This window comes from Ictidomys tridecemlineatus, chromosome 11, assembly GCF_052094955.1.
Source record: "Ictidomys tridecemlineatus isolate mIctTri1 chromosome 11, mIctTri1.hap1, whole genome shotgun sequence".
In the NCBI taxonomy this organism is placed as follows: Eukaryota; Metazoa; Chordata; class Mammalia; order Rodentia; family Sciuridae; genus Ictidomys; species Ictidomys tridecemlineatus.
In genome coordinates, this window is record NC_135487.1 from 7071965 (window position 1) to 7098282 (window position 26318).

General features: G+C 46.1%; 2 protein-coding genes across 14 annotated transcripts; one reads left to right on the forward strand and one right to left on the reverse strand.

Annotated features, from left to right (window-relative positions):
• The first annotated feature begins 1765 nt into the window (after positions 1–1765).
• Tardbp (TAR DNA binding protein) lies at positions 1766–14571 on the forward strand. Of its 9 annotated transcripts, none has more exons than XR_005734949.2 (8): positions 1769–1985; positions 2956–3207; positions 4965–5128; positions 5853–5993; positions 6933–7103; positions 7742–9964; positions 10746–10844; positions 14173–14571. XR_005734949.2 is itself a non-coding variant. In XM_078025278.1 (7 exons), the coding sequence occupies exons 2-7, from the start codon at positions 2970–2972 to the stop codon at positions 8863–8865; spliced, it is 915 nt and encodes a 304-aa protein (XP_077881404.1). In that variant the 5' UTR covers positions 1766–1985; positions 2956–2969; the 3' UTR covers positions 8866–14571. The 9 variants fall into 9 exon arrangements, 2 of the variants coding, with proteins under 2 accessions (XP_077881404.1, XP_077881403.1); XR_002485075.3 differs by having other exon boundaries at positions 7742–8949; positions 9931–9964; positions 10746–14571; XM_078025278.1 differs by having other exon boundaries at positions 1766–1985; positions 7742–7886; positions 8810–14571.
• Positions 11538–25374, reverse strand: Masp2 (MBL associated serine protease 2). 5 transcript variants are annotated; one of them, XM_005317443.5, is made up of 10 exons: positions 24383–25374; positions 24036–24213; positions 23351–23482; positions 21381–21577; positions 21013–21160; positions 18729–18847; positions 17016–17094; positions 14793–14927; positions 14219–14293; positions 11538–13010 (listed from the first exon to the last, which is right to left on the reverse strand). In XM_005317443.5, the coding sequence occupies exons 1-10, from the start codon at positions 24674–24676 to the stop codon at positions 12250–12252; spliced, it is 2118 nt and encodes a 705-aa protein (XP_005317500.3). In that variant the 5' UTR covers positions 24677–25374; the 3' UTR covers positions 11538–12249. The 5 variants fall into 5 exon arrangements, 4 of the variants coding, with proteins under 4 accessions (XP_005317500.3, XP_040143852.1, XP_040143853.1 ...); XM_040287918.2 differs by lacking the exon at positions 11538–13010 and having other exon boundaries at positions 13863–14293; positions 24383–25369; XR_013427403.1 differs by lacking the exons at positions 11538–13010; positions 17016–17094 and having other exon boundaries at positions 14250–14293; positions 24383–25357.
• Between the last annotated feature and the right edge of the window lie 944 nt (positions 25375–26318).

The following is a 26318-nucleotide window of genomic DNA, read 5'->3' on the forward strand; positions in this document are numbered from 1 at the left end:
AAGGCTCAGAAGAGAGGAGGTGGGGATGAACAGATACTTCCTGCTCCCTAATAATATGCAGGCTTAATGTATAAGGGTTCCGAACAAACAAGCAAACTTGGAGAACTTAAAAAACACTACATTTCAAATCACTTTCGACAATTGGTGCTGTGGCTTCAAGCTGAAACCGCAGATGAACTCAGACAGGAGTGGGAGGCTCTGTGGTCCAGCCTCCCTTTGGTCTCATTCTCTTCCTGGTTGAGTCATTTGCTTTCTTCCAGACAGTGCTTGCTGGTCCTCCCAACTTGCCTGGAATCTTCTGGAGACAAAGGACAGAGCTGTATCGCTCTGTTCCTGTGTAATCTTTCCTTCACTTCTGCACACTCAGCCTCCTTCACTCGTAGCCGCCATCCAAAACTCTACAGCAATGTGTATATTAAATGCCCATCCTCAGTTTCTTCTGCAAAATGGTGATAATAAAACTGACTCTGCCTCAGAGTGGCTGGGTTGATTGAGATGAGGCAGTCCCCGCCCCCCACCCTGTGCTTTACCCAGTGCTTCACAAGGTTAGTAACCAGCCATCTGTCCAGCCTGGTCTCCTGTGTGCAGGGCTACCCCCCAGAAGTGGGTAAAGGTCACTCATTAAGTCTGCCTCTGCTCTTTCCTCCCTCATCCATCCAAACCAGCTCAGGCAGAGTCTAGTTAATATGCTTAATATCAGCACACATCAGAGATGGGCTTGCAAGACTTACTATTCATTCCCTAGAAGACTGTAAGACACAGGAAGCAGACTGCCTGGGTTCAAATCCCGGCTGCACTTTTATTACCCATGACAGTTTTAGGGAAAGGGGGAGTGACTTGATCTCTGTTCTCACTACAGGGATTAACTTCTGTCCTACTTTACAGAGTTGCTGTGAGATGTCATGAATTCATAAATTTGAGGTTCAGAGTCCGTGTAAACCTTTGTCATGGAAATTGATACATATATATACCAAGAAACTAAAAGTGTTGCCAATTGGGCTCAGTGGTAGATCAGGTGCTTTCTGTTCCTTAGGGTCCTGGGTTCACTCCCCAGGGGTGGAAAAATTGTTGCCAGTTAAACTGTGACCTTCATCAGCTGGAACTGAAATCACATACTTATTTCAGATATGAGAAACAAAAGGCGTATTTTAAAATAGATCAAATACAGCATTGTTATTACTAGAGGCTGAACAGGAACAGGCTAGTATTTTGTGCCTTAGGATTCAAATCCCAGGACTGCATTTATTCCTTGGGGTAACTTTATGCAAGATATTTAACCTCTGTGCCTCAGTTTCCTTCGCCTACAGAAGAACAATATCAATAATGCCCGGCACACAAGACAGTTAGGCAATTAAATATGTGAGTGCTCCAAGTACCTGGCACATAGTAGCACTGTTATTGCTATTATTTGGAACACAGTTATTGTTTCCAGGTCCGAGGTTGGCTAGTGGAGAGGACACACCTGCCGGGCTTCAGGAAGAGGGAACCTGGGCTGTGCCTCCGCCCCTGCCCAAAGTCAGCCAAGTCCGAGACCCGCGCCCCGCCCCCGCCTGGCCCCGCCCCGCCCCGCCCCGCCCCGGCCTGCCTGGCCCTCACAGGCCTCGCGCACTTCCGGGGCCGGCGGTTGGTCGGGCGAAACTATCTGCTACGTTACGTAGGGGGAGTTAAAAGTCTGCGCGTCCGTATTTTTTTTCAGTCTCTAATTTTTCAGGCCCAGGTGTTGGTCTTATTGTAGCATTTAAATCTTCTCTCCTCACGCTGGGACTCCCAGCAGGGCGCCCAGCCCGCGGAGGAGAAGGTCCTGGCGTCTTGGCGCGGCGCCCTCCCCCTCTTGACCCGGAGCCGGTGGGAGAGGACGACGGCCGGCGGGGGGGGGAGGAGGCGGCTCTAGCGCCATTTTGTGGGAACGTAGAGGTAGCTGGGCTGCTCTCGGATCCCTCGCTGCTTCAGTTTCGGTGTCGCGCTTCCTAGCAGCGGCCTAGCGGGTGAGTCGCGGACGCTTCTCACTGTGGACCCCGCGGGTGTCTCGCCTCCCGCGTTGGGGGCGGTCTGAGGTGGGCCCAGAGGCCCGGTAAGGGAGCCGCGGAGCCAGGCCTACCTCGCCCTGCCCGGGCGGGCTCGCGCGGCAGCGTCGTTAGGGCCTGGCGCGGGCGGCTGCGGGCGCCGGAGTGGGGATGCCCGGCCCGCGGTGCCGAGCAGCAGCAGGCAGCGGGTCGGTCTGCGCCGGGGCCCGGGCCACGCTTGTGCCTGCGACACCTCGCGCCAGGGGACAGTCGGTGCCCGCTCGGGCCTGGTGCCCCTGCGTCGCCGCCCGGGCCGCGCTGGGAACTCCTCCCTCGGCCTGCACGCACTGGCTTCTGGGAGGCGGCGGCCCACTTCACGGAGGACCTGTCGCCGCTGTCCTTGCGGCTCAAGTTTGGAGAGCCGCCCCAAAATTAGGAACAGAGAGGGACCGTCCCCCTGTTCGCGTCCCCTGGCCCCCTGCCCCTCCAGTCTCAAGGCCCGGCTTGTGCCCTGCCTTCTTAGGAAGTCTGCCTTGATCCTCACTCGTACGAGCCCCGGCCAAGTTCAAGTTCTCCCGCGCCTTCAGGGTTATTTACTAGTTTCACGGTTGTAATAAAACAGCTACTTGTTTACTTTCTTCCTCTTGCTTACTCCCGCCTTTGTAACCAGTGTGCCACGTGGGGACCCAGTTCCAGTTTCAGCGCGCGACGCGTAGTAAGCTCTTACTAAATGGGCACTGAATGAATGAACTGTTGAGGGAGGCATCAAAATTTTAATAGGAAAGCCACATCCTTGCCTTTGCCGCGGTTTTCGGGGGTGGCCAATAGGTGTGGGAATTAAAAGAGCAAGAGTTTCTTCTGGAAGTCAGAACAGTAATGGGATGGTGTTATCAGCTAACTGTAATTACTTTGACGGGACTGTTGCTCATTCGCTCTCTTTTTTCCCTTTAAGAGAAGTAAGAAGAGATGTCTGAATATATTCGGGTAACGGAAGATGAGAATGATGAGCCCATTGAAATACCATCAGAAGATGATGGGACAGTGCTGCTGTCCACAGTTACAGCCCAGTTTCCAGGGGCATGTGGGCTGCGCTACAGGAATCCAGTGACCCAGTGTATGAGAGGTGTTCGCCTAGTAGAAGGAATTCTGCATGCCCCTGATGCTGGTTGGGGAAACCTGGTATATGTTGTCAACTATCCCAAAGGTTTGTTGCTTTTTGGTTTTGCAACATTGCTGATGCTTAGTTGGTTTTGTGTCTTGTCCCTAGTGTTAGATCATCGCCTCTTTTCATGGCAGACCGTCTCTTATAACCCAAGTATATATCCACATACTTCACTGTTAGACTAGTTTTGAAGACCACAAGTCTAAATTAATGCAAATTGGGAATTACAGAACATTTTTCCCCCCGGAGAAAACTATGTATTTAATCAATTATCTGAATAAGCATTGCTAAGTTAATGCCATATTTAGGGACTTTCTAATGTCTTGCAATTTTATCAGTCTTGTAAATTGATTCTCCTAAAGTACGCCAGTATTTTGGTTTGATTATTGTCCTTCCATCATTCATTTATCTGGTTATTCTCTCCCCCCGCCCCCCTTAAAATGTACATCAACTGTAGTAATCCAAATCTTGAATTAGTGCAGTCCCATTTTTGAGCTTCTGGTCTTATTCTCGCTGCTGGTTATCACTGACATTATAAATCTAAGAAAAAGGCCATGGGGCTGGGTTTGTGGCTCAGCGGTAGAGAGCTTGCCTAGCACATGCAAGGCCTTGGGTTTGATCCTCAGCACACATAAAAATAAATAAAGGTACTGTGTCCAACTACAACTAAAAAATATTAAAAAGTGGGGGGAACCATGAGGATTAAGAAGCATACCAAGAACATTTAGCAGTATGAATTTATGCTAGTTGATAAATATGTATGTTAGTTTTATTTTTAACTTGATATTGTAGACTGGGTGCCTTGGTGCACCCCAGTAGTCCCATCTGCCCAGGAGGCTGAGTCAGGAGGATCACAAATTCCAGTCCAGCGTTGGCAACTTAGCCAAACTCTGTCTCAAAATGAAAAAGGCTGAGAATGTAGCCATTGGTAGAGTACCCCAGGTTTAATCTCTGGTACCACACAAAAAATCACAATATTGTAACAAAGTAGTTCACCAAACTTGCTCACTAAACAAGGCATTGACTTATGTTTGATGGTGTAAACTAAGTTTTTTCAGGAGGCTGTTTCTTGAACTATTGACTATAGATTTAATATGTGTCCAAATTTCATTTAAAGCTAGGCAAGGTGGTGCATGCTTGTAATCCTACCTACTTGGGGTGCTGAGGTGGAGGATCGCAAGTTTGACTGGAGGTCAGCTTCAGCAACTTGGCAAGACCCTGTCTCAAATTTTTAAAAAAGAGCTGGGGGTGTCACTCGGTGTTAGAACATTTGCCTAGCTTGTGTGGGGCTCTTGAGTTCAGTCCCTAGTACCCAACCTCAAAAAAGTCAACTTAGTTCTCCCCTTCCAAATAACCCAAGGCTTTTAATAATAACCTCTGGTTTTCTTATTATGAAATTGATGCGTATTGTTGGATGTTTGGAAAAGACAAAAATTAAAATTGTCTTTAAATTCACATATGGAGATTAAAGTTAAATTAGTATGTAGCCTTTAAATATACATTAGACATTTCAATAATTAAGGAAATATATTTAGCCAGAAATGAAGTTTTTATAGTTTTTGTGAGGGAAAACCTACCATTGATTATAGTCTTGAGATATTACAAAACCTGAATTTGGGAATTCCTGAATGTACCTTCATTCTATCTGTGAGAGCTGACATTACTCCTTGCCATCTTTTCATTGTCTTCTTGTTCTTAGAATCTTCTTTTAGCTTCTCATTTCTAGACACAAGGGGTAGTGTGTTTTTAAAGGAGGACTAAGTGAAATTTTCTAAAAGGTGTCTACTAATTTTATTTAGATAACAAAAGGAAAATGGATGAGACAGATGCTTCATCGGCAGTGAAAGTGAAAAGAGCAGTCCAAAAAACATCTGATTTAATAGTATTGGGTCTCCCATGGAAAACAACCGAACAGGACCTGAAAGAGTATTTTAGTACTTTTGGAGAAGTTCTTATGGTGCAGGTAAAAATTTACTTCATTTAGCAGTTTTCTTTACCAGTGAATGAGCATTGTAGCATTCTTACTTCTTTAGTGGCACTGTTCCTTTGTTACAAGAGTTTTAATGTTTCTTTGAAGTGTATGTACATAGGGATGCTCATAAAGAAATTTGGCTTTATGCATATGCGTTGCATTTGATATTATAAAAATGAAGCTAGCTGGGCTAGGTGGCACACACCTGTAATCCCAGTGGCTTGGAAGCCTGAGACAGGAGGATCACAAGTTCAGAGCCAGCCTTAGCAAAAGTGAGGCACTAAGCAACTCGGTGAAACCCTGTCTCTAAATAAAATACAAAATAGGGCTGAGGATGTGACTCAGTGGTTGAGTGCCCCCGGGTTCAATCCCTAGTATCAAAAAAAAAAAACCAAACTGAAAAAATTCTGTTGGTAAACTTAAGGGAAGTAGGTGACAGACATTCGATTTGTTGTGTATATATTGATGAGAAATGTTTGCTTTTCCTATTTGATTAGTTAAGATTTATAACCAAATCTAATTTATATTTGCACTCATTCTAAAACATTGTTGTAATTTTAATCTGGATTCCCTCCTATTGGTTTTACCTGAAGACTAACTTGATTTAATCTTAATTATCTATCTCATTTGATTAAATCATTTAAGTTTTCTGTCAGAGAACTCTGATTTGGGGGTATGAGCATTGTGTTAAAGTAAATATCAATTGTCTTTTCAGGTCAAGAAAGATATTAAAACTGGTCATTCAAAAGGGTTTGGCTTTGTACGATTTACGGAATATGAAACCCAGGTGAAAGTAATGTCACAGCGACATATGATAGATGGACGATGGTGTGACTGTAAACTCCCCAATTCTAAGGTATTCACTTTTTCCCCTCTATACTTTGGGAATTTTGCTGACCAACTTCCTTAGAAGACACTAACATAAAACATTAAGTACACCTGGAAAAGGTCATGGCCGGGGCTAGGGATATAGCTCAGTGGTAGAGCATATGCTTACCATGCATGAGACCCTGGGTTCAGTTGCAGGGTGTGTTTGTGAATCGATCTTTTTCTTTGTTGAAGTCTTTGAACCTTAATGCATGCTGAATATTTTATGTTGCTTTGAAATATTTAATCTGTTATTCTTCCAAACTAAAAATTTGTTTTGATTTTTTTTTTGTGGTGTTGGGGAATCAAACCCAAGATCTTAGCATGCTAGGCAAGTGCTCTGCCACTGAGCTAAACCCTACCCCAGCCCAAACTTTATACCCCAGCCCAAATATTATTATTATTTCTGTCAGGTTTCTTACAGTATGCATTCAAACATGAAGTCAATCAGAATACATTAATCTTGTTATAAAGGCATATGGGAGCATCTGTGCCAGGATGCTCATTGATCATCATAAATCCAAGTATACTTTCATAATGTAAAAGTTTATTCTTGCTGGGCACAATGGTTTATGCCTGTAATCCCAGTAGCTCAAAAAGCTGAAGCAAGAGGATTGCAGGTTTGAAGCCAGCCTCAGCAACTTGGTGAGGCCCTAAACAATTTGGTGAGACCCTGTCTCAAAAATAAAAATGGGCTGCAGATGTGGCTTGGTGGTTAGGCACTCTTGGGTTCAATCCTGGTACCAAAAAAAAGAAAAAACTTTATTCTTTGTTAAAGGCTTACAAGTTAGAGAAGTACTGATGTAAGAAGTAGTATGCCTACCTTTTAATGGTTTACCTGTTGTACAAGGCAACATCCCTACCATAATGCTCTTTGCATTGCTTATAAAATATTTCTGATGTTTTTCTTTCCTTTTGATTTTACCAGCAAAGCCCGGATGAGCCTTTGAGAAGCAGAAAGGTGTTTGTTGGGCGCTGTACAGAGGACATGACTGCTGATGAGCTGCAGCAGTTCTTCTGTCAGTATGGAGAAGTGGTAGATGTCTTCATTCCCAAACCATTCAGGGCTTTTGCCTTTGTTACATTTGCAGATGATCAGGTATTTTTCTTCTTGCTAATTTCTCCCAGCTAATTAGGCATTTTCTCTTGAATTTTTTTCATTCAGCTAAGTTTTTGACTTTCTAAGGGGTGGGGTACATAGGCCTAGATATTAAGGAGATATTCTTTATATATTTTTTAGTATGTGGTCTTCAGGAATGTTATGTATCTTTTTTTTTTTTTTTTTAAGTTGTAGATGGACCACAGTATCTTTATTTTTATGTAGTGCTGAGGATCAAACCCAAGGCCTCACACCTGTAAGGCAAGTGCTCTACCACTGAGCTATAGCCCCAGCCCTGTTATGTATATATATATTTTTAATTATCTATTTTTTAGTTTGACATAATTATTTATTTATGTGGTGCTAAGGATCGAACCCAGGGCCTCACACGTGCTAGGTGAGCGCTCTACCATTGAGCCGTACCCTCAGGCCCTGTTATGTATCTTTTGAAAAAACTTACCATTGTTATCTTTACTAAAGCTGAAAGGCTATGTTGAAGGTTTCGGTGAAATGAGTATTTATTACTTATTTTTCCTCCAGTTCAGATAAATTGTGCTTAAAATCTAGTTTTTTATTGCTATTTTGAGGTATGAGTCAGTGGTTTAATCTCCTTTGTTTACATCCTTTATTTTTTATAGGTTGCCCAGTCTCTTTGTGGAGAGGACTTGATCATTAAAGGAATCAGCGTGCATATATCCAATGCTGAACCTAAGCACAATAGCAATAGGCAGTTAGAGAGAAGTGGAAGATTTGGTGGTAATCCAGGTGGCTTTGGGAATCAGGGTGGGTTTGGTAACAGTAGAGGGGGTGGAGCTGGCTTGGGAAACAATCAGGGTAGTAACATGGGTGGAGGGATGAACTTTGGTGCTTTTAGCATTAATCCAGCAATGATGGCAGCAGCCCAGGCAGCGCTGCAGAGCAGTTGGGGTATGATGGGCATGTTAGCCAGTCAGCAGAACCAGTCAGGCCCATCAGGTAATAACCAAAGCCAGGGCAACATGCAGAGAGAGCCAAATCAAGCTTTTGGGTCTGGAAATAATTCCTATAGTGGTTCTAATTCTGGTGCTGCAATTGGTTGGGGATCAGCATCAAATGCAGGGTCAGGTAGTGGTTTCAATGGAGGCTTTGGCTCAAGCATGGATTCTAAATCTTCTGGCTGGGGAATGTAGATAGTGGGTTATGGTTGGTTAGTTAGAATGGTGGGAATTCAAATTTTTCTAAACTCATGGTAAGTATATTGTAAAATACATATGTACTAAGAATTTTCAAAATTGGTTTGTTCAGTGTGGAGTATATTCAGCAGTATTTTTGACATTTTTCTTTAGAAAAAGAGGAAGAGCTAAAGGAATTTTATAAGTTTTGTTACATAAAGGGTTGAAATATTGAGTGGTTGAAAGTGAATTGCTGTTTGCCTGATTGGTAAACCAACACACTACAATTGATATCAAAAGGTTTCTCCTGTAATGTTTTATCCCTGGACTTGTTAAGTGAATTCTTTGCATGTTCAAAGTGGAAACCATTGATTAGAACTACATTCTTTTCTCCTTTTTTAATTTGAACCCCACCATATGGATTTTTTCCTTAGGAAAATCTCCTTTTGGGAGATCATGGTGTCACAGTGTTTGGTTCTTTTGGTTTTGTTTTTTAACACTTGTCTCCTCTCATATACAAAAGTACAATATGAAGCCTTCATTTAATCTCTGCAGTTCATCTCATTTCAAATGTTTATGGAAGAAGCACTTCATTGAAAGTAGTGCTGTAAATATTCTGCCATAGGAATGCTTCTGTCTACATGCTTTCTCATTCAAGAATTCGTCATCACGCTGCACAGGCTGCGTCTTTGACGGTGGGTGTCCCATTTTTATCCGCTACTCTTTATTTCATGGAGTCGTATCAACGCTGTGAACGCAAGGCTGTGATTTGGAACCAGAAAGCTGTTTGAACTTTTGAAACCTTGTGTGGGATTGATGGTGGTGCCGAGGCATGAAAGGCTAGTATGAGCGAGGAAAGGAGAGAGCGCGTGCAGAGACTTGGTGGTGCATAATGGATATTTTTTAACTTGGCGAGATGTGTCTCTCAATCCTGTGGCTTTGGTGAGAGAGTGTGCAGAGAGCAATGATAGCAAATAATGTACGAATGTTTTTTGCATTCAAAGGACATCCACATCTGTTGGAAGACTTTAAGTGAGTTTTGTTCTTAGATAACCCACGTTAGTTGAATGTGTTAAGTGAAATGATACTTGTATTTCCCCTGCCCCTTTGTCAACTGCTGTGAATGCTGTATGGTGTGTGTTCTCCTCTGTTACTGATATGTAAGTGTGGTAATGTGAACTGAAGCTGATGGGTTGAGAACATGGACTGAGCTTGTGGTGTGCTTTGCAGGAGTACTTGGAAGCAGAGTTCACCAGTGAGCTCAGGTGTCTCAAAGAAGGGTGGAAGTTCTAATGTCTGTTAGCTACCCATAAGAATGCTGTTTGCTGCAGTTCTGTGTCCTGTGCTTGGATGCTTTTTATAAGAGTTGTCAATGTTGGAAATTCTTAAATAAAACTGATTTAAATAATATGTGTCTTTGTTTTGCAGCCCTGAATGCAAAGAATTCATAGCAGTTAATTCCCCTTTTTTGACCCTTTTGAGATGGAACTTTCATAAAGTTTCTTGGCAGTAGTTTATTTTGCTTCAAATAAACTTATTTGAAAAGTTGTCTCAAGTCAAATGGATTCATCACCTGTCATGCATTGACACCTGATACCCAGACTTAATTGCTATTTGTTCTTGCATTGTCCAAAGTGAAAAGTTTTTCTTTTTTCTTTTTTCTTTTTTTAATCTAGTTTTTAATAAGTCTGGGTGACCGCACCTAAAATGGTAAGCAGTACCCTCCAGCTTTTTCTTAGTGCCTCTGTGCATTTGGGTGATGTTCTATTTACATGGCCTGTATAAATCTCCATTGGGAAATAATGCCTTCTAAAAATATTCTTGTTTGGGAGAGTGGGCAAAACATTATTTTCAAATGCTTTGTAGCAAAGCCTATCAATTGAAAAGAAGGGACTATCAGTACCTTTCTGTTTGGGATTTGAAAAGTGGAATTAATTGCAATAGGGATAAAGTAGAAGAAACCACAAATTACCTTGTGCCTGAAATCCATTAAGAAGCCTGATAGCTTTAAGAACCAGTAGGGTGGGTTGTCTGTCTGTGGAAGTGTTAAGTGAAGTGGGCTTTGCCCTCCAAGGGAGGGAAGTATAATAATGTTGAATAAACTCGCTTACAGAACTCAGATTAGACTCTCACAATGCATTGTTAAGAATGTAAAAGCAATAATATATATTGATTCTTTATTGTACTTTTATGTAAATGCTAATCCTGTGAGATATAAGGATCTCGTTTTCTAACTGGAAGAATGTGACAGTTTTTGTGTTGGTAGTTTACCTGATGCCCTTACCTACTTAGACTACAATAAATAGGTTTGTCATTCTGCAAGTTGAGTGTTTTAAACATTTATAAGTGAAATCATCCTTTAGACTGTGATTGCCACATTGTTTTGTTATGCAGTTTCCTCTGTAAAAGGATCTTGAGTTGTTTTAATTTTTTTCTGCATCTGAATCTGCATGATTTCCAAACCCTGTACCATCTGAATTTTGCATTTTAGCACTTGCACTATTACTCAGCAGCAGTAACATGGTAACACTTAAAATGGTATTCGGGGACCTCCAAAGACTAAACTGACAAGCCTTCAAGGAGCCCAGGGGTAAGTTAACTTATCGATGGCATGGTTTTAATACCTTATTTACACTTGTTAAAGCTAGTTGCTGGTCATAGAAGGCTTTCAATGTTGAGTAGCCTTTTATTTAACATGTTTATGATACTACATAGTGGGTAGTTATTCTGCCCTTTAAAAAAAAATTAAAGTTTAGAAGTACTTAAACTATTTGGCAAAGATTTGTTTTTAAAAGTCTTATTTGGTCATCTAAATGCATTCATTCTAAAAATTTTTTTGAACCACAGTTGAATAAAAATTTTATTGTCACCACAGTTTAGTGTCTGGAGTCTTACTGGAAAAACATGATTTCTTTTTCCTATGTGACAATGATGCTGGAAAGTTACCTTTAAAAAGTGATTATCAAGAAATTACACTTTATATGCACAAGAGAAATTAGACCTAAAGTCAGAGTGAATTTTCATATAATGTTAACTAACTAAATTGAAAAACTTAATTAAATATTTATTGTTAAATTTTTTAGGGAAGAAGGTTGGGGATGTTACTCTGGCAGAGCATTTGCCTCACATGCATGAAGCTCTGGGTTCAGTCCCCAGCGGTGCAAAATAAATAAATAAATAAAAAGTTTTAGGGATAGCCAAGTAAAATCAAATTAAATTTTAAGATTAAATCAGCACCTGTATTTCCATAGTAGGAACAGTAGGAAGTTACACAGTAATTCAGTTGCATCTGATAATTAGAATTTTTATTATTACACACAGGAGAGTATCTCTGAATTGAATAATAGAATTATCTACTCAGCTATGGTAGAATTTGTCTATTGTTAAGCTTACCTGTGCCCAAGAATTTTGTGTTCAGTTAAGGAAAAGGGAAAAAAAAAAAAACTTCAGATTTATCTATAATATGACCACTTGTTTCTAGTACATTTCATTTTGTGGAAATACCAGATTTGATTTAGACAGTATTCTGAAGTTGAACATTATTTAGGTTATTTCCAATTAATAGGAACATCTTATCTACCTGGGAAAAAAATGATTTTTCAAAGTTTCTCCCCTAAAACCCATAGTGCTATAATATATAAAGCACTCTTTGAGATCAGTAAAAACAAGTGGAAAATAGACAAGCAATTTGCAGAAATGCAAACAACTAGTATGAAAAGGTGGGCTTTGTAAGTAAATGCCTCTTAAGCAGTGAGTTATATTGGGGTGGTGAAGGTGAATGTCATTGTATTACTGTGATGGTTTATGTCCCCTTCAATCAACAAGTAAGGTGGCATTATACTATTAAATGGATTAGTACCTGTAACAGTGTCACCTGGAGTTTGGGTTATTTTGTGTGTGTGGTGGTGGGGGGTGGTAGCTGCTATGTCACATTACTGCTAAGATCTTTTACAGGGTTCTAAAAATGACTCATTTACTGATTGAACACATGCAAATTAAAAATTATTAATTATGTTCTCAATCCAGGGAATATAGTTAATGACTTTCGTGTATACCCCATACTGACCTGCTTCCCCACAATTAATAGAACCCCAAGACACTAATCCCCCTACAAACCAAGTCTCTGTTTTGTTGTCTAGAAATACTAGTGCCCCTCCACTGTCACCTCTGCAGCTATCCTTGCCTCCAGTTTCTAAGCCAGCACAAAGCATGTTATCAGTTACCCTTCCCCCTGGATACTGCTTTTCATAAGCAGCAGTACATTTTTGATGGTCAACAATTGGTATGTCGACAAACATTAGATTTCTAGCAAGAAAACCCCTTTGAGTTAATCCCCAACCAGATGCTGTTCCAATGTCATTTGTCCTCATCAAAAATTCAGCTTCTTTTCCTGGCAGACAAATAGGCATGATGTTGCTATTGATTACAACTTTGTTCTTCAATTTAATCAGTGCTATGTCATTGTCGAAACCAGCCTCATGAGTGTAACCTTCATGTATAAAAACAGCCTCAGCCCAGGCTTTTGTGTAGTTAGGCGATAGTCTATTCAGGATGCCCATTCGAATGTCCAGGGAAGATACCTCTTCTTTTTGCCCATATATGGCGTGAGCAGCTGTTAGAATCCAGTTGTCATATAAAAGTGCACCTGCTGCTGTAGTTTGACCTAGTAACAGGACTTGCCAGGGGAAATCACCAGGCTGTGCCCTTTGCCCTCCGTATATGCGACCTCTTGTAGTCCGGGCTGATAGTCCACACACTGGGGAAGAAGCAGTGAGAGAGACTTTGTAAAAATCCAGTGGGGCTTTTTTTTTTTTTTTTTTTTTTTTTTTTTTTTTTTTTTTTTTAAGTTTTTACCACTTTGGTGGTGTGTATGTTTAATGTCAGCCAAAAATTAGGTCCTACAAGTAGGATGTTTCCTTACATAGGTGCGTAAGACTATTCTAAAATAGCACAATTCAAAGTTGTAAATACTTTTGGTATTTCTTAGTTCTTCAGGAAATGTGAGTGAAATTTAAATTTTGGAAATTTTTTTTTTTTTTTTTTACTAAAAAAATTTGGTCTATAAGATTTGGGGAGCTGTGTGCAGTGCACATGCCTAGAATCTCAGCAACTCAGGAGATTGAGACAGGAAGATCCAAGACTAGCCTGAGCAGCTTCACCCCTGTCTCAGAAAATAAAAAGGGCTGGGATGTGTCTCAATGGGAGAGTGCCCCAGGTTCCATCCCAGTACCATCCAGGACCCTTCAGGTCAGAAATTATTGTTTGTGGTCTGGTTGATTCTTCCAAACACTGAATCTTACTGTGTCCTTATTGCAGATTAATTATGCTCATTAATGTAGCATATGTTTCCCGTTATGGCAGTATACTTGTATTAAACTCAAAAACGTTGTGTCGGCCAAGTATAGGTTTAAAAAAAAAACAATTTAAGCCAAATAACAGAGGGATAATGAATATATTATTACCTTTCAGATTTTTTTTAAAAAAAATCATTCTCAATTATTATTGTTAGAGCCAATTCTGGTTTAAAAAAATTAAGCATATTAAAAAGCAAATTGCATTAATGTTTAAAAACCTAGATGTCATTGAAAACAATTGCTTAGGGAAATAATGAAGTTATTAGCTTTGGGTTTTAATAGCATTTTTACAGAGAAGAAAAGTAACAACAGAAGAACTCGTGTTTATAAATGTATAAATGGTTCAAGATAATTTAAAAAATCATTTAATTTTTTATGCTTGCCTAGTTATAAGGTCAAAAATAATCAAATGACTGATGCAGTCAGCACTGCACAACCTCTCTGTGTGGAAAGGGGATAATGAGAACAGATTATTTGGAAATAATAACTTGGTCTAAGAGCCAAGTGCTAAAGTTCCATTTCTGCCTACCACAGCTAAAGCACTTCTTATTGTCTCCCACCCAGTTCTCCTTTCTGTCAATTACGAATCTTGTATAAATGTGTCCATTACCAGGCTCACAGACTGGGAGTGATTTTTCTCCTTTGGAGCTCGTCCAGAATCCATCAGCCTCACACACATATTTACCTGCAAATCATTGGAAAAGCAAAAATGTTTAACTGCATGTATAAGTTGGTTGTCATTTGCTTGAATACCCCCTTGAAAAATGTTGATTCTTGAGCATCCGTGGGAGGTAGAGGTGTCTGACTAACCATTTTACATGATTTCATAAATAGGAGGTCTCTGCATTACCATGTTTGCTTGCAAAGTGGAAACCTTTTAGATGTGTAACTTGAATATGTATCAAGATCTCAAGTGCTTAATGATAACGTTTTGACTTGTTAAATTAAACCATTTGGAATATATTGTGTGTTTGTAGTAGTCATTTACTAGATAAGATCTGTTTTCAGATTTCTTGCAAATTGACATTAAAGTCACTTTAGCTGTAATATTTCACTTAGCGGTGGGAGAAGTGCCTTTTAATCTTTTGTCTTCCTTAGCCAAAAATGTTGGTTAAAGTTTATTTCCAGAACACAAAAGCTTAAGTTCTAAATATCGCCACCCCAACTTTGCAAACCTTTCTTACCATTATTCCTCTTCATTGTATAGAAGGTCTCTGTGCAGAGGTACTGAATCTCAGCTCTATAGGTGGTCACTTCAGGACCAGTGAGGTATTCCACTCGGCTATTGGGCAGCTCCTCTGGAGGGCCACAGTCCACCACTAGTGAAGAAATATGGGAAGGGAGGGCTGGGAGTAGACTCCGTGGCAGGGCACTTGCCTTACGAGACCTGAGTTCCATCTCCCGAACCATAAAATTAGTGAAAAGTTCTGAAGACCACTAGCAGCTTATCTAGAAGGTGGGCTGGACCACATGCATTTCCCCCTATGTGATTGGTATTATGAATTTCATCTCTAGGAAATAGCAAGAATCACATTAGTGTGATCTCAAAGCATCACTCGTGTCCAGATTCTAATTAGATGGCCGGGCCAGGAGAGGAGCAGGGCAGTGCCTTCCCTAAAGGAAATCCTTGGAGTTCCTTAGTTCTCATGAAAGAAAGACTGGCCAGGTGCAGTGCACTCAGGTTATTAAGGAGGATTACAAACTGCAAACTGACAAGGCCCTAAGTAACTTAGCAAGGCCATGTCTCAAAAAATAAAAAGGGTTTGGGGTGTGGCTCAGTGGTAGCCCTCCCCTGGGCTCGATCCCTGGTGCAGAAAGACACAAGGCTGCTGTGTAGCAGCACTCTGGGAGGAGGAGAGCAGCAGGCCTGGGTCAAGATAAGCCAATGAACCCAGGGCCTTCTCCTGGGTTCTTCCAACCAGAACTTTAGACCACCTGGAGTCTGAGCAAAACAGTTGTGTTGAGGGTCGTCATTTCATCCCTTGAGTGTGGACCAGAATTCACAGTGCTTAGGATATCACTAGCCAATTTGTGATACAAATGAGATGGAGCAATTTTTGTCTGAAGTCCTAGTTCTCTCCACAGTAGACAGGAGTTGTTGGTGTAGTTCTCCTGGGGATATTAAAGCTGCACTTTGGCAACCTCGTAGCTGTGGGCCAAGTTCTCCACTTTCCTCCTCAATGTCACTACAGCTCTTGACAGGGCCAATCTGCCATGCTGTAGATGAGAAGATGGGACTGGTGTTTTCCCACCTGGGCACAGCAAAAAGTGGCAGGATCAGGGTTCAAACCCAGACCAGCTCTTTACTGTTTTCTCATTGGTGGAGATGTAAGTTTATAAAAAGAAAAAACTTAAGTTTCTTGTTCCATAGAATTTGCAAAAAATGCACAAAAAAGGTGTACAGACTTAAATCTACACCTGACAATAGCAAAACTCTGGCAATAGAAATTGGATAAAGTAAAAGCACCGAAGTGATTGGGCTGTACACAGATCCGGGAGTAGGCCTCTTAAATCAGGCAGATGAGGGAAGGTGTCTCAGCCAGGAGGAAGCAGAGTGCCATCATTTGGTTCAAGGCCATCATAATGAAATGCATGTTCATAATAGGAAATAAAGAATGAAGGAATAGGGCTGGGCTGGGGCTCAGAGGTAGAGTGATCGCCTAGCCTGTGTAAGACAGTGGGTTCGATCCTCAGCACCACATTAAAATAAATATATTAAGAGAAAAAAAGAATGAATAGAGCCCCTCCACCCAATTGTTTTTTGGGGGAGGGCATTGTGGGGGATGAACTCAGTTTTGTGCAAGCCAGGCAAGTGCTCTATAACTGAGCTCCATCCCCTAGTATATCCCCCAAACTTAGTGGTAGTTTGGAGAGAGGCAAAAGATGCTTTTGCTGTATATTGTAAATTCCTTATTTTTTTCAATTTACATGTTTGTATTTTTACAATTGAAATGCTATTTTTACGATTCTTTAAATTTATGATTCTTAGTCTACAAAATGGTGCACCATTATCCCAGTTTGTGAGTGTGCATATGTGTGTTTATGTACATACATATGGACAGAATGACTCCCATCTCAACATGTGGCAGCAAGAACATGTTCATACATGTGAGATATGTGTAATTGGAGAGATATACATCAAAACAATGATGGTGATTATACTTTCACTGGGTGGTGTGATGGGTTCTCAATGTCACTGTGTGTGTATAATGTATGCAAAGAGCACACTTTGACTTTTCCCTAGTAACCTCGTGCTGTTGGAGCCTCTAAGTGCCGACTGAGGAGGTGAAGCAAGTTTTGAATCAAAGCCCTGATATATGTAACCATTGTTTGGGGGGAGGGGCAGAGAAGTGACAGAAGCAGTAAGGGTAGCAGCAGGTGAGGGAGTTGTCACCACATGGCCGTACAGCTGCACTCTGGCATGGGTCGGTCCCAAGATCCATCTCTCTGACAGACTGCAGTGAATGATTTCAGGGGCAAAGCACCCTAAAGAGAAATTCAGACAGTAATTTCCTTGTTTACATCCTCTAGTCACTGAGAGCTGGGCCCCACAGCAGTTCCTATTCCAGTGCTTCACGAAAGGGAGGTGGCAGCCACATGAACAGAGCTCATGTGTGGTGGCACACGGGGGGCCTGGACTTGGTGCACACCCAGATGCCTGGAGCATATGCACGTGCTACACGAAGCTCTGCTAGGCTAGATCACCTGTTAGGTATCTCAACTCTAAACATGCATCGGTATTTCTGCTGCAGTGATTTATGGTTTTTTTCCTTTCCACAGTAATCCAAAAACACGTTAGAACTCAAAGTTCACCCTTCCTTTATATAAAGGGCCCGAGGTGTATGGTCCAAAGCTTGGGAGAGGCTGGCATGATCAGACACAGAACCCCTGTATCTGTGTGTCTTTCTGACCTGAGGTCAGTGGATCAGCCAGAGGAAGGCTACTGAAATATTGTCACGAGCTTTGCATGTAATCAGCTTTCCCATCAGTGGGATTTAGAGGGAAAACTATTTTGACTTTCTGAAATAAAACCAAACAGTAAAATGAAAGAGGATGGCTGGCTGTGGTGATGCATGACTGTCATCCCAGCTACTAGGGAGGCTGAGGCAGGAGAATCACAAATTGGAGGTCAGCCTCAGAAACTTAGTGAGACACTGTCTCAAAAAAACAAAAAGGGCTGGGGATGTGGCTCAGTGGTAAAGCACCTCTGGTTCAACCCCCAGGATACCCCCCCACACACACACAAAGAGGGTGGCATTGGCAGAAGCTTTATGCTTCAGAGGACCTCAAGGTGTCTTTTTTTGTTTTAATCAAGTGAGAAACTGAACAAGTTTGTAGTCAAGGAATTGTAGGAAAGAGCTAGGAAGGTGAAATTTTTTTCTTTTTTTGGTTCTGACCCTCCACAGGACTGTGGGTTGCATCGCCAGCTATCATTTCAGTATTATTACTTTTTACCACTGGGATTCAGTGACAATTTTGAAGAACATAAAGAGGACGTGTTAATCTCTTACCTGTGCCCCTAAAGCAACATGCTAAGCATTTTTTAAAATTATACTCCCTCTCCCTTAACAGTGATCACTATTTATAACTTTGCAGAATATACTCTTTCCCAGCACTATCTAATTTTTTGTGGGCCCAGAAGTTGTTCCATGGGAAGGTCATCTGTTGACCAGAGGGAGGACCTTGATTTAATTCACGGTGTTGCCGCAGAGCTCATGGAACAAGTCTGGTGAGTGCCTCTTTCTGTCGTTTCAGCCGCTTTATGAAGAGCTAGCTGCTGCAGCAAGCGAACAAAAGTTCCCCTTTTAATCACCAGCTCTCCAAGTAGCTTGTGGTAAGCGTTTGCCTGTCATGTGTGATGCCCGGGTTCCATCCCCAATCCCCTCCAATAAATGTAAAAATAAATAATTTTTAAGAAGGCAGGATTCCCAAGGACGAAACTCTCCATGGCTGTCCCTGTGGTCTACGAGCGGATCTGCCTTTTATTGTTGAAGCACTGACCGCAGAGCTGCCCTGCCTCTTTTACACTGTTTTTGCTTTCTTTTTATGCATCTGCTCACACATGTGTGCACATCTCGCCATGATTGTGACCCTGTGAGTATGGTTTTGTAGTAACTCACTTGCAGAAGCTCATAGCCAGTCTCACAGAAGACAGAGATGCTGTCTTTGAGGATGTACTTGGTTTGCACAGGTGAAATGTGACCATTAGGTGGTGCCATCGGATCAGGACACGGCTGCGCTGTGCAGAGGAAAGCAGGCTTAGTGATTTTGATGTGGTCAGTAGCAGCCAAGTCTGAATTTAGCAATCTGAAGTTCTTGACTTATAAAGCAAACCTTTATGATGCAAAGAAAGTCTCAAAAGCAAGATTAAACTCAGTGGCTTGCACAAATTAAGATCTGTTGCTTTGCCAGGTGAGGTGGCACACACCCATAATCTCAGCCACCTGGAGGTGAGGCAGGAGGACCACAAACTTGAGGCAGCCTTGGCAGCTTAGCAAGACCCTCAGCAACTTACCAAGACCCTGCTCAAAATTTTTATAAAACTAAATGGGCTGGGGATGTAGCTCGATGATGAAGTACCCCTGGTTCAATCCCTGGTACCACACACACAGACACACAAAGACACAGACACACACACACAAAGTTATTTGCCTTTGCTTGGCACTCAGCCGTGGATAGGTAAGAAGGCCAGGTGTGCAGAAAGACAGTGCAGCCGCCACACCTGCAAGACGAGCCCAGCGCGGCCTCAGAACCACCTGGAAGGGCCTCTCCCGGCCCCTTCCCCAGGTCTGTCCTGCTGCCCTGCTTCCTCCCACAGCCAGGAGCATGACACATGTGACTTGAAATCAAATGGGTTTAAGTCATAGCTCCTGGGGACAGGGGAGAAGTACTAGGACAACACTTGGACGAGTGGTTGGAAAGAGCAAGCTGCAATCAAGCCTCATGACACCCCATAAGATGCCAGGGTGACACAAGAAGAACACCAGGGCTCGGAGATGGGCCAGAGACCAAAGCTCCGGGGGACTTGGGGAGCCTCAAAAATATCCAGACGGGGCTGGGGCTGGGGCTCCGTGGTAGAGCGCTTGCCTGGCATGTGTGAGGCACTGGGTTCAATTCTCAGCATCACATATAAATAAACGAAATAAAGGCCCAATGACAACTAAAGAATATTAAAACAAACAAAAAACATTCACAACTTCTTTTAAAAAAAAAAAAGATCCAGAGGACCTGGTGAGCCTCTGCCTTCCCTGCTGGCACCCACCACCGTACTCGAGCCCTGGGGAGACTGCCCTCCACCAGCCCCAAGCCCCTGCTTGCTCTCACCCCCAGGTTTCAGGCCACAGCCTGTGGCCCCGCTTCTCCCCGAGGCTCTTCCTTCCAGCGACCTGCTAAGCTGCTAGAGCAGCTGGGTTCACCCCACCCAGCCAGGGTCCTGAGGTGGCTCTCATCACACAGGCCCGGAGCCTTCCCCCAGGGAACCAATCTCCAGGGATAGCCTTGGCGGCCCCTTGGGGGCCCAGGGCTTCTAACTTTGAGGGTCTGTCATGAGGAAGAGCTGCTAGCACTGGGCACATGGCATATCCCTGTAATCCCAGTGGCTTGGGAGGTTGAGGCAGGAGGATTACAAGTTTGAGGCCAGCCTCAGCAACTTAGCAAGGCCCTAAGCAACTTGTTGAGACTCTGTCTCAAAATAAAAAAATAAATTAAAAAAAAATGGCTGGGGATGTAGCTCAGTGGTAATGTGCCCCTGGGTTCAATCCCCAGTTCAAAAAAAAAAAAAAAAAAAAAGGTGGTGGAAGGGCCCAGAGGGCAGAATCAAGGCCAGGGCAGCCCCTGCAGACAGTCATGGTCCTGCTGACCCCCTGCGCTGTAGTTCTAGCCCAAACCCTCTGCAGCCCACACCTCACCCCCCACAGCTCCACACCCTGAATGGTGGCACCTTTGGGCTGGTGCTGGCATGTCCCCTTTCCTGGGCCCAGATACCCGACCACCCACTGGGTCCTCCATTGCTGTCTTGGGGGTTTCCTGTTCCAGGCACCTTCCCTAGCATCCAGCCCCCGCCTGGGCCAGGTCCCTCCTCCGACTCTCACGGTGCCCAGACCTTGGCTCTGAGGCTGTGCCTGCCTGCCACGGGAGGCTGGTTATGTTACTGTCCCCACTGGACTGAGTTCCGTGTTTCATGTCTCTGGAAGGGAATGTGGGTGAGGGGCCACTGGGTGGGTGGAAGGACGCGTTGGGGGATGGGAGGGCGGGAGGAAGGCACCGGTGGAAGGCCCTTGCTCCTCAGGCCACCCCACTGGTCTCCCTGGCTGGGCCTGGCCTGGGAAGAGCTCCCCATGGCTCCCCGACACACGGAGGAGAGAGGAGAGGCTCTGAGCTTCCTCCTGTGGGGACCCGGCTCACCTGTGCTTGTGTAGCGGATCTTCCAGCCTGTGTGGGCCCCTGACTTGTCAGTGACAAAGAGGATGGTCACGTTGTTGCTCTTTGTCTCAATTCTGGGGGGCAGTGTCTTCCCACAAAAAGGGCCGTATTCCTCCTGGTCCGTCTGAATCTGAAAAAGGAGGAGCTTTGAAGTCCCAGGACCTGCTGCCGGGCTCCTGCGGGCTCCTGCCGGGGTGAGGGGCCAGCTCTCGCTCAGGGGAGCTGGTGGGGCAGGTGGCCCGTCCCCCCGCAGCCGGCTGGCCTGGGCGGAGGTGCACAGGAGCTGGGCCGCGGGCTGTGCTGAGGGCAGCGGTGCTGAGGGGACCCAAGGGCCGGGGCCCAGGCCGTACCGTGAGGGAGTCGTAGGGGCACTGGGCCTCGGGGTGGGCCTCCACGTCGAAGGACTCCACGAAGTCCAGGGTGACGCTGAAGCCCTCCTCCAGGCGGATGCCGTAGGAGCAGCTGGAGAGCTTGGGGTAGGGCCCCGGGTACTCGGGGCTGCTCAGCTCCCCAGACCGGCCGCGCAAGACCTGGCCCGAGCACGGGGCTGGGAAGAGGAGGAGAGCGGTGGGGCGGCTGCGCCCCGCCCTCTGCTGGGACGGCAGGGCGGGTTGCTTCTGAAGAGCAGGGCATGAGGACAGGGATGTGACCAGGACATCTGTGTCCCTGAGTCTGGCCAGGCCTGCACACAGCTAGCCCGAGGCGCTGGAGGAAACACCCCACCCCGAAAGCTGAGAGGGCCCCGCCTATAGGCCGCCTGCGTCTGCTGCACCAGGGACAGAACCTGCAAGGGCCCCACTCCCGGCCCTAGAGGGCGGGCGTCCTCAGCCAGGGTCTCAAAGCTGGAGGTGAGGGGCATGGGGGGGGAGGTTCTGCCAGAACAAGAGGCACCCAAACACGGACGCAGGGAGCCTCCCCTCCGTCCCTAGGAATCCAAAAAGGGGAAAGGAGGCAGGAGGGGACTTCCTGCTCCTTAGAATTCCCCACGCCCACCCCAGCAATTCCCAAGTGCACCCACCAGGTGGCTCCCACCCACACCTGCAAGACCAGCCCAGCCCGGCCTCAGAACCTCCTGGAAAGGCCTCTCCTGGCCCCTCCCCAGGTCTGTCCTGCTGCCCTCCTTCCTCCCACAGCTGAGGACCCTGCTCAGCACCAGCGTGGGCCAGGCTCCATCTACAGGGGCGGGGGTCTGCCTCCCAGCCCCTGTCCCAGGGTGGGGTGCTGCATTGGGGCAGGGGCTTGTGAGAAGCGGGGTCCCTGCTTCCATGGGGCTGCTCCCGACGGAGCAGAGGGAATAGCCCCGTGTGTGGGGCACCAGCCCAACCCCTCTGTGAACACCTCCCGGGGTCAGTGCACCTCAGGTCAGGCTCCCTTGGAGCAGAACAGGACCCCGAGGGGCTCCCCAACAGGAGCAAGCCCCAGGATGCTGGGAGCTCAGTCTCTGAGGATGCAGTGGGGAGTCAGAGTGTCAGTCCCTGTGTGAGCTTAGGCTAGCCCCTGCTCCTCTCTGGGCCTCAGTGCCCAACTCCAAAGTAGGGGGCTGCAGTAAGCCCTCTGGCAAAGGAGTGTGGCCCATGGAAGGGCTCCCACCAGGCTGGGCTTCATCGGGCTCTGCGGGGGGCAGGGACCCAGAGAAGAGGGCCAGGACACACACCACCCACCTCCCCGGACCCTTCACCCAGAGACACACAGCACGGTGGAGGGACAGCCAGGTTTATTCTCAGGCCTTGGGGGCGTGAGCTGGGCGCTGTGGGCAGCAGCAACCAGAGCTGCAGCCCTTGGGCTGGGCAGGCGGAGCCAAGGAGGGTCAGAGGCTCTGCTCTGGAAAAGAGATGGAGAGGGGACAGCGAGTGGGGAGGCAGGGTCAGAGCCAGCTCCCAAAGGCACTGACCATCCAGCGCTTGGCAGGGGTACAGCAGAACCAGGGTCTGGGCCATGGAGACCAAAGGGGGCCAGGAACAGGTGGCTCTGGAGCATGTCCTGACCCCCATTCTGAAGTCGGTGGAGGGAGGGGACCCTGGTATGGCAGACTCGGCCAGAGGAGCAAGGCCTAAGACCCCCGTCTCCCCTCTCTGGGAGCTGGGAGCAGCTGCCCAGGAAGGGAAGGTGGCTGAGCCAGGGACTCTCAGCCCAGTGGGGCCAGGAGCACAGTGAGGACAGGGCTCATGCTAATGAGCTGAAGAGGGACAACTGGGCCAAGGCTCTGGGGGGAGTGGGTGGGGATGGGCAGAGAGGGGGAAGGAGGTCCCTGCCAAGGCTCCCCAGAGCCGGTAGTCAGCGATGGCCCTGAGGGCTGGGGGCCTTGGGCAGGTGGGCTCACCTGAGCAGGTGCGCTTGTCCTGGTGGAGGACGTAGCCGGCGCGGCAGGAGCAATAGAAGCCACCCAGATGGTTGTGGCAGTGGTGGTCACAGGTGGCCTCCTCTCCCGGGGGCTCTCGGCACTCATCGATGTCTGGGGAGAGGTGGGCCAGGCAGGGGCTCAGGAGGGATGGAAGTAGGACGAGCCTGGGCCTGGCCTGGGACTCGGGGGACAGCGAGCTCGGTGGCTGACCTAAGAGGAGCCTTGGGTGCTGCGCCTAGCCTTTCCGTCCCAGTTGGGAGAGGTAGTCAATAGCACCTTTTTGAAACCAGTGAGGGCTGCGCTCGCCCAGTAGGGAGGGAACGCTCAGTGGAGGATTAGTGAGGCGCCACCAAACCCTGGCCTTCTGAACACAGAGAGGTCATACAGCTGCTCCCTGCAGGGCCAGAAGCTGAAGCCTAGTGTCCACGTAAAGCCCAGCCCACGCACAGCCGGGGCCCCTGCTGTGGGCCTCCTCCTTTTCCCACCTGTGCTTGGTCAGGAGCAGGTGAGGCTCAGTCCGCATAACTGAAGGGGACTCAACTGCCCCTGGGGTTGACAAGGACCCAGCCCCAGGGGAGACAGGAGTCTGCAGCAGGGGCAGGGTTGGCTGGCTCAGTCGCCCACAGCTGTGGACAGGCCACCTCAGGACCCTCCTCTCCCTCACCCTCAGCAGCATAGAAGGCCTCGAACCCCGTGAAAGGCTTCTCGTTGGAGTAGTCGGAGCGGAAGGTGACGTCCAGGCTGGGGCCCAGGGAATAGAAGGTGTCGTTGCCCGGCGCCTGCTCCGTGTCCGTGCTCTCCTGTCCGCACAGCGTGGCCAGCACCTTGGTCCCCGAGCTCAGCTGTGGGGGCAGGGGTCACAGGGAGAGGAGAGAAGACCCAGGCCTGCCCTCCCTTCTGGCCAAGGCCAGACCCTGTCCCCAGGTGTCCCCCCAGCCCTGGCCAGTCCTTTGGAGGGTCTTGAACTTGCCCCCTGCCCACCGGAGACCCCCAGTCTGCGCCCAGCTGCACCTTGACGAAGTCGTACTCGCAGCGGAAGGAGGGTTCCAGGTGGAAGTGGGTGAAGTAGAGGCGCAGGCGGTAGCCAGGAGGCGCCCTCAGGGCCCAGCGCCACTCCTGGTGGTTGCCATACTCCCTCGGGAAGCCAGGGGACGTCAGGCGCCCGAACACAGGCTCAGGCCACGTGGGGCCCATGGGGACGGCTGCTGAGCCCCCACCCAGCAGGCCCAGGAGGACCAGCAGCCTGCAGCCTGGGCCGGGGCTCGCCATCCACCTTGGCGGCCTGAGGGCTCCCACCCACCTCATGGCGTGCCTCCGGTGGCCTGCGCACCACCGCCTGCCCCTCTCACCTTTGGTCTGTTTGCCCAGCACCTGGCCCTGCCCCCAGCCACCCGCCCAGGGATTCCAGGAATCCACACCAGGACTCCTGCCCGTCCCGGGTCCCTGGCTAGAAGGTCAGGTGGCTCCAGGAGACCAACTGGGCAACCACAGCCTGGGGACGAATCCCGGCCCTGCCCTTCACCAGGGCATGTGACCTGGTGACCTGCGAGGTGGGCTTCCATGACGTGGACTTGAGGGGAGGCGGAGGAGCAGAGGTGGCTGCTGCCTCACCCCCTCTCCAGGGCACCCTGAGCTGGGAGGGGAGAGGCCATGGGTGCCCGTGGGTGGGAGCCCGGGACCCACAGCATCGGGCAAGGTGGGAACGAAGGTCCTGCAGACGCTGCCAGGTCTGCAGGGGAGTCAGGGTCAGGGCCCCAGGCCTTCTAGGAAGTAGCCATCCCTCATCCCACCCCAGCCACAGGAGTGAACGGAGGGTCCCAGCCCTAGCTGAGCGCAAGTGGGATGTCGAGACCCCCAGTTCCCTCACTGCTGAGCTCCCAGAATCCAGCAGCCACACAACGACTTTTAAATCAATCTATCATCCATCTATCTATCTATCTATCCATCCATCCATCTATCTATCATCCATCTATCTATCATCTATCTATCTATCATCCATCTATCTATCTATCATCCATCTATCCATCTATCTATCATCTATCTATCATCTATCTATCTATCTATCATCTATCTGTCTATCTATCATCTATCTATCATCTATCTATCTATCTATCATCTATCTATCTATCTAATCTATCATCTATCTATCTATCTATCATCTATCTATCTATCTATCATCTATCTATCATCTATCTATCCATCTATCTATCATCTATCTATCTATCTATCATCTATCTATCTATCTATCTATCATCTATCTATCTATCTATCATCTATCTATCTATCTATCTATCATCTATCTGTCTATCTATCTATCATCTATCTATCATCTATCTATCTATCTATCTATCATCCATCTATCTATCTATCTATCATCTATCTATCTATCATCCATCTATCTATCTATCTATCATCTATCTATCTATCTATCTATCATCTATCTATCTATCATCTATCTATCCATCTATCTATCATCTATCTATCATCTATCTATCTATCATCTATCTATCTATCATCCATCTATCTATCTATCATCTATCTATCTATCTATCTATCATCTATCTATCTATCTATCTATCATCTATCTATCTATCTATCTATCATCCATCTATCTATCTATCTATCTATCTATCTATCCATCCATCCATCTATCTATCCATCCATCTATCTATCTATCTATCTATCTATCATCTATCATCTATCTATCATCTATCTATCTATCATCTATCTATCTATCATCCATCTATCTATCTATCTATCATCTATCTATCTATCTATCATCTATCTATCTATCATCCATCTATCTATCTATCATCTATCTATCTATCAATCATCTATCTATCTATCTATCTATCTATCATCTATCTATCTATCTATCTATCTATCTATCTATCTATCTATCCATCCATCCATCTATCTATCTATCTATCATCTATCATCTATCATC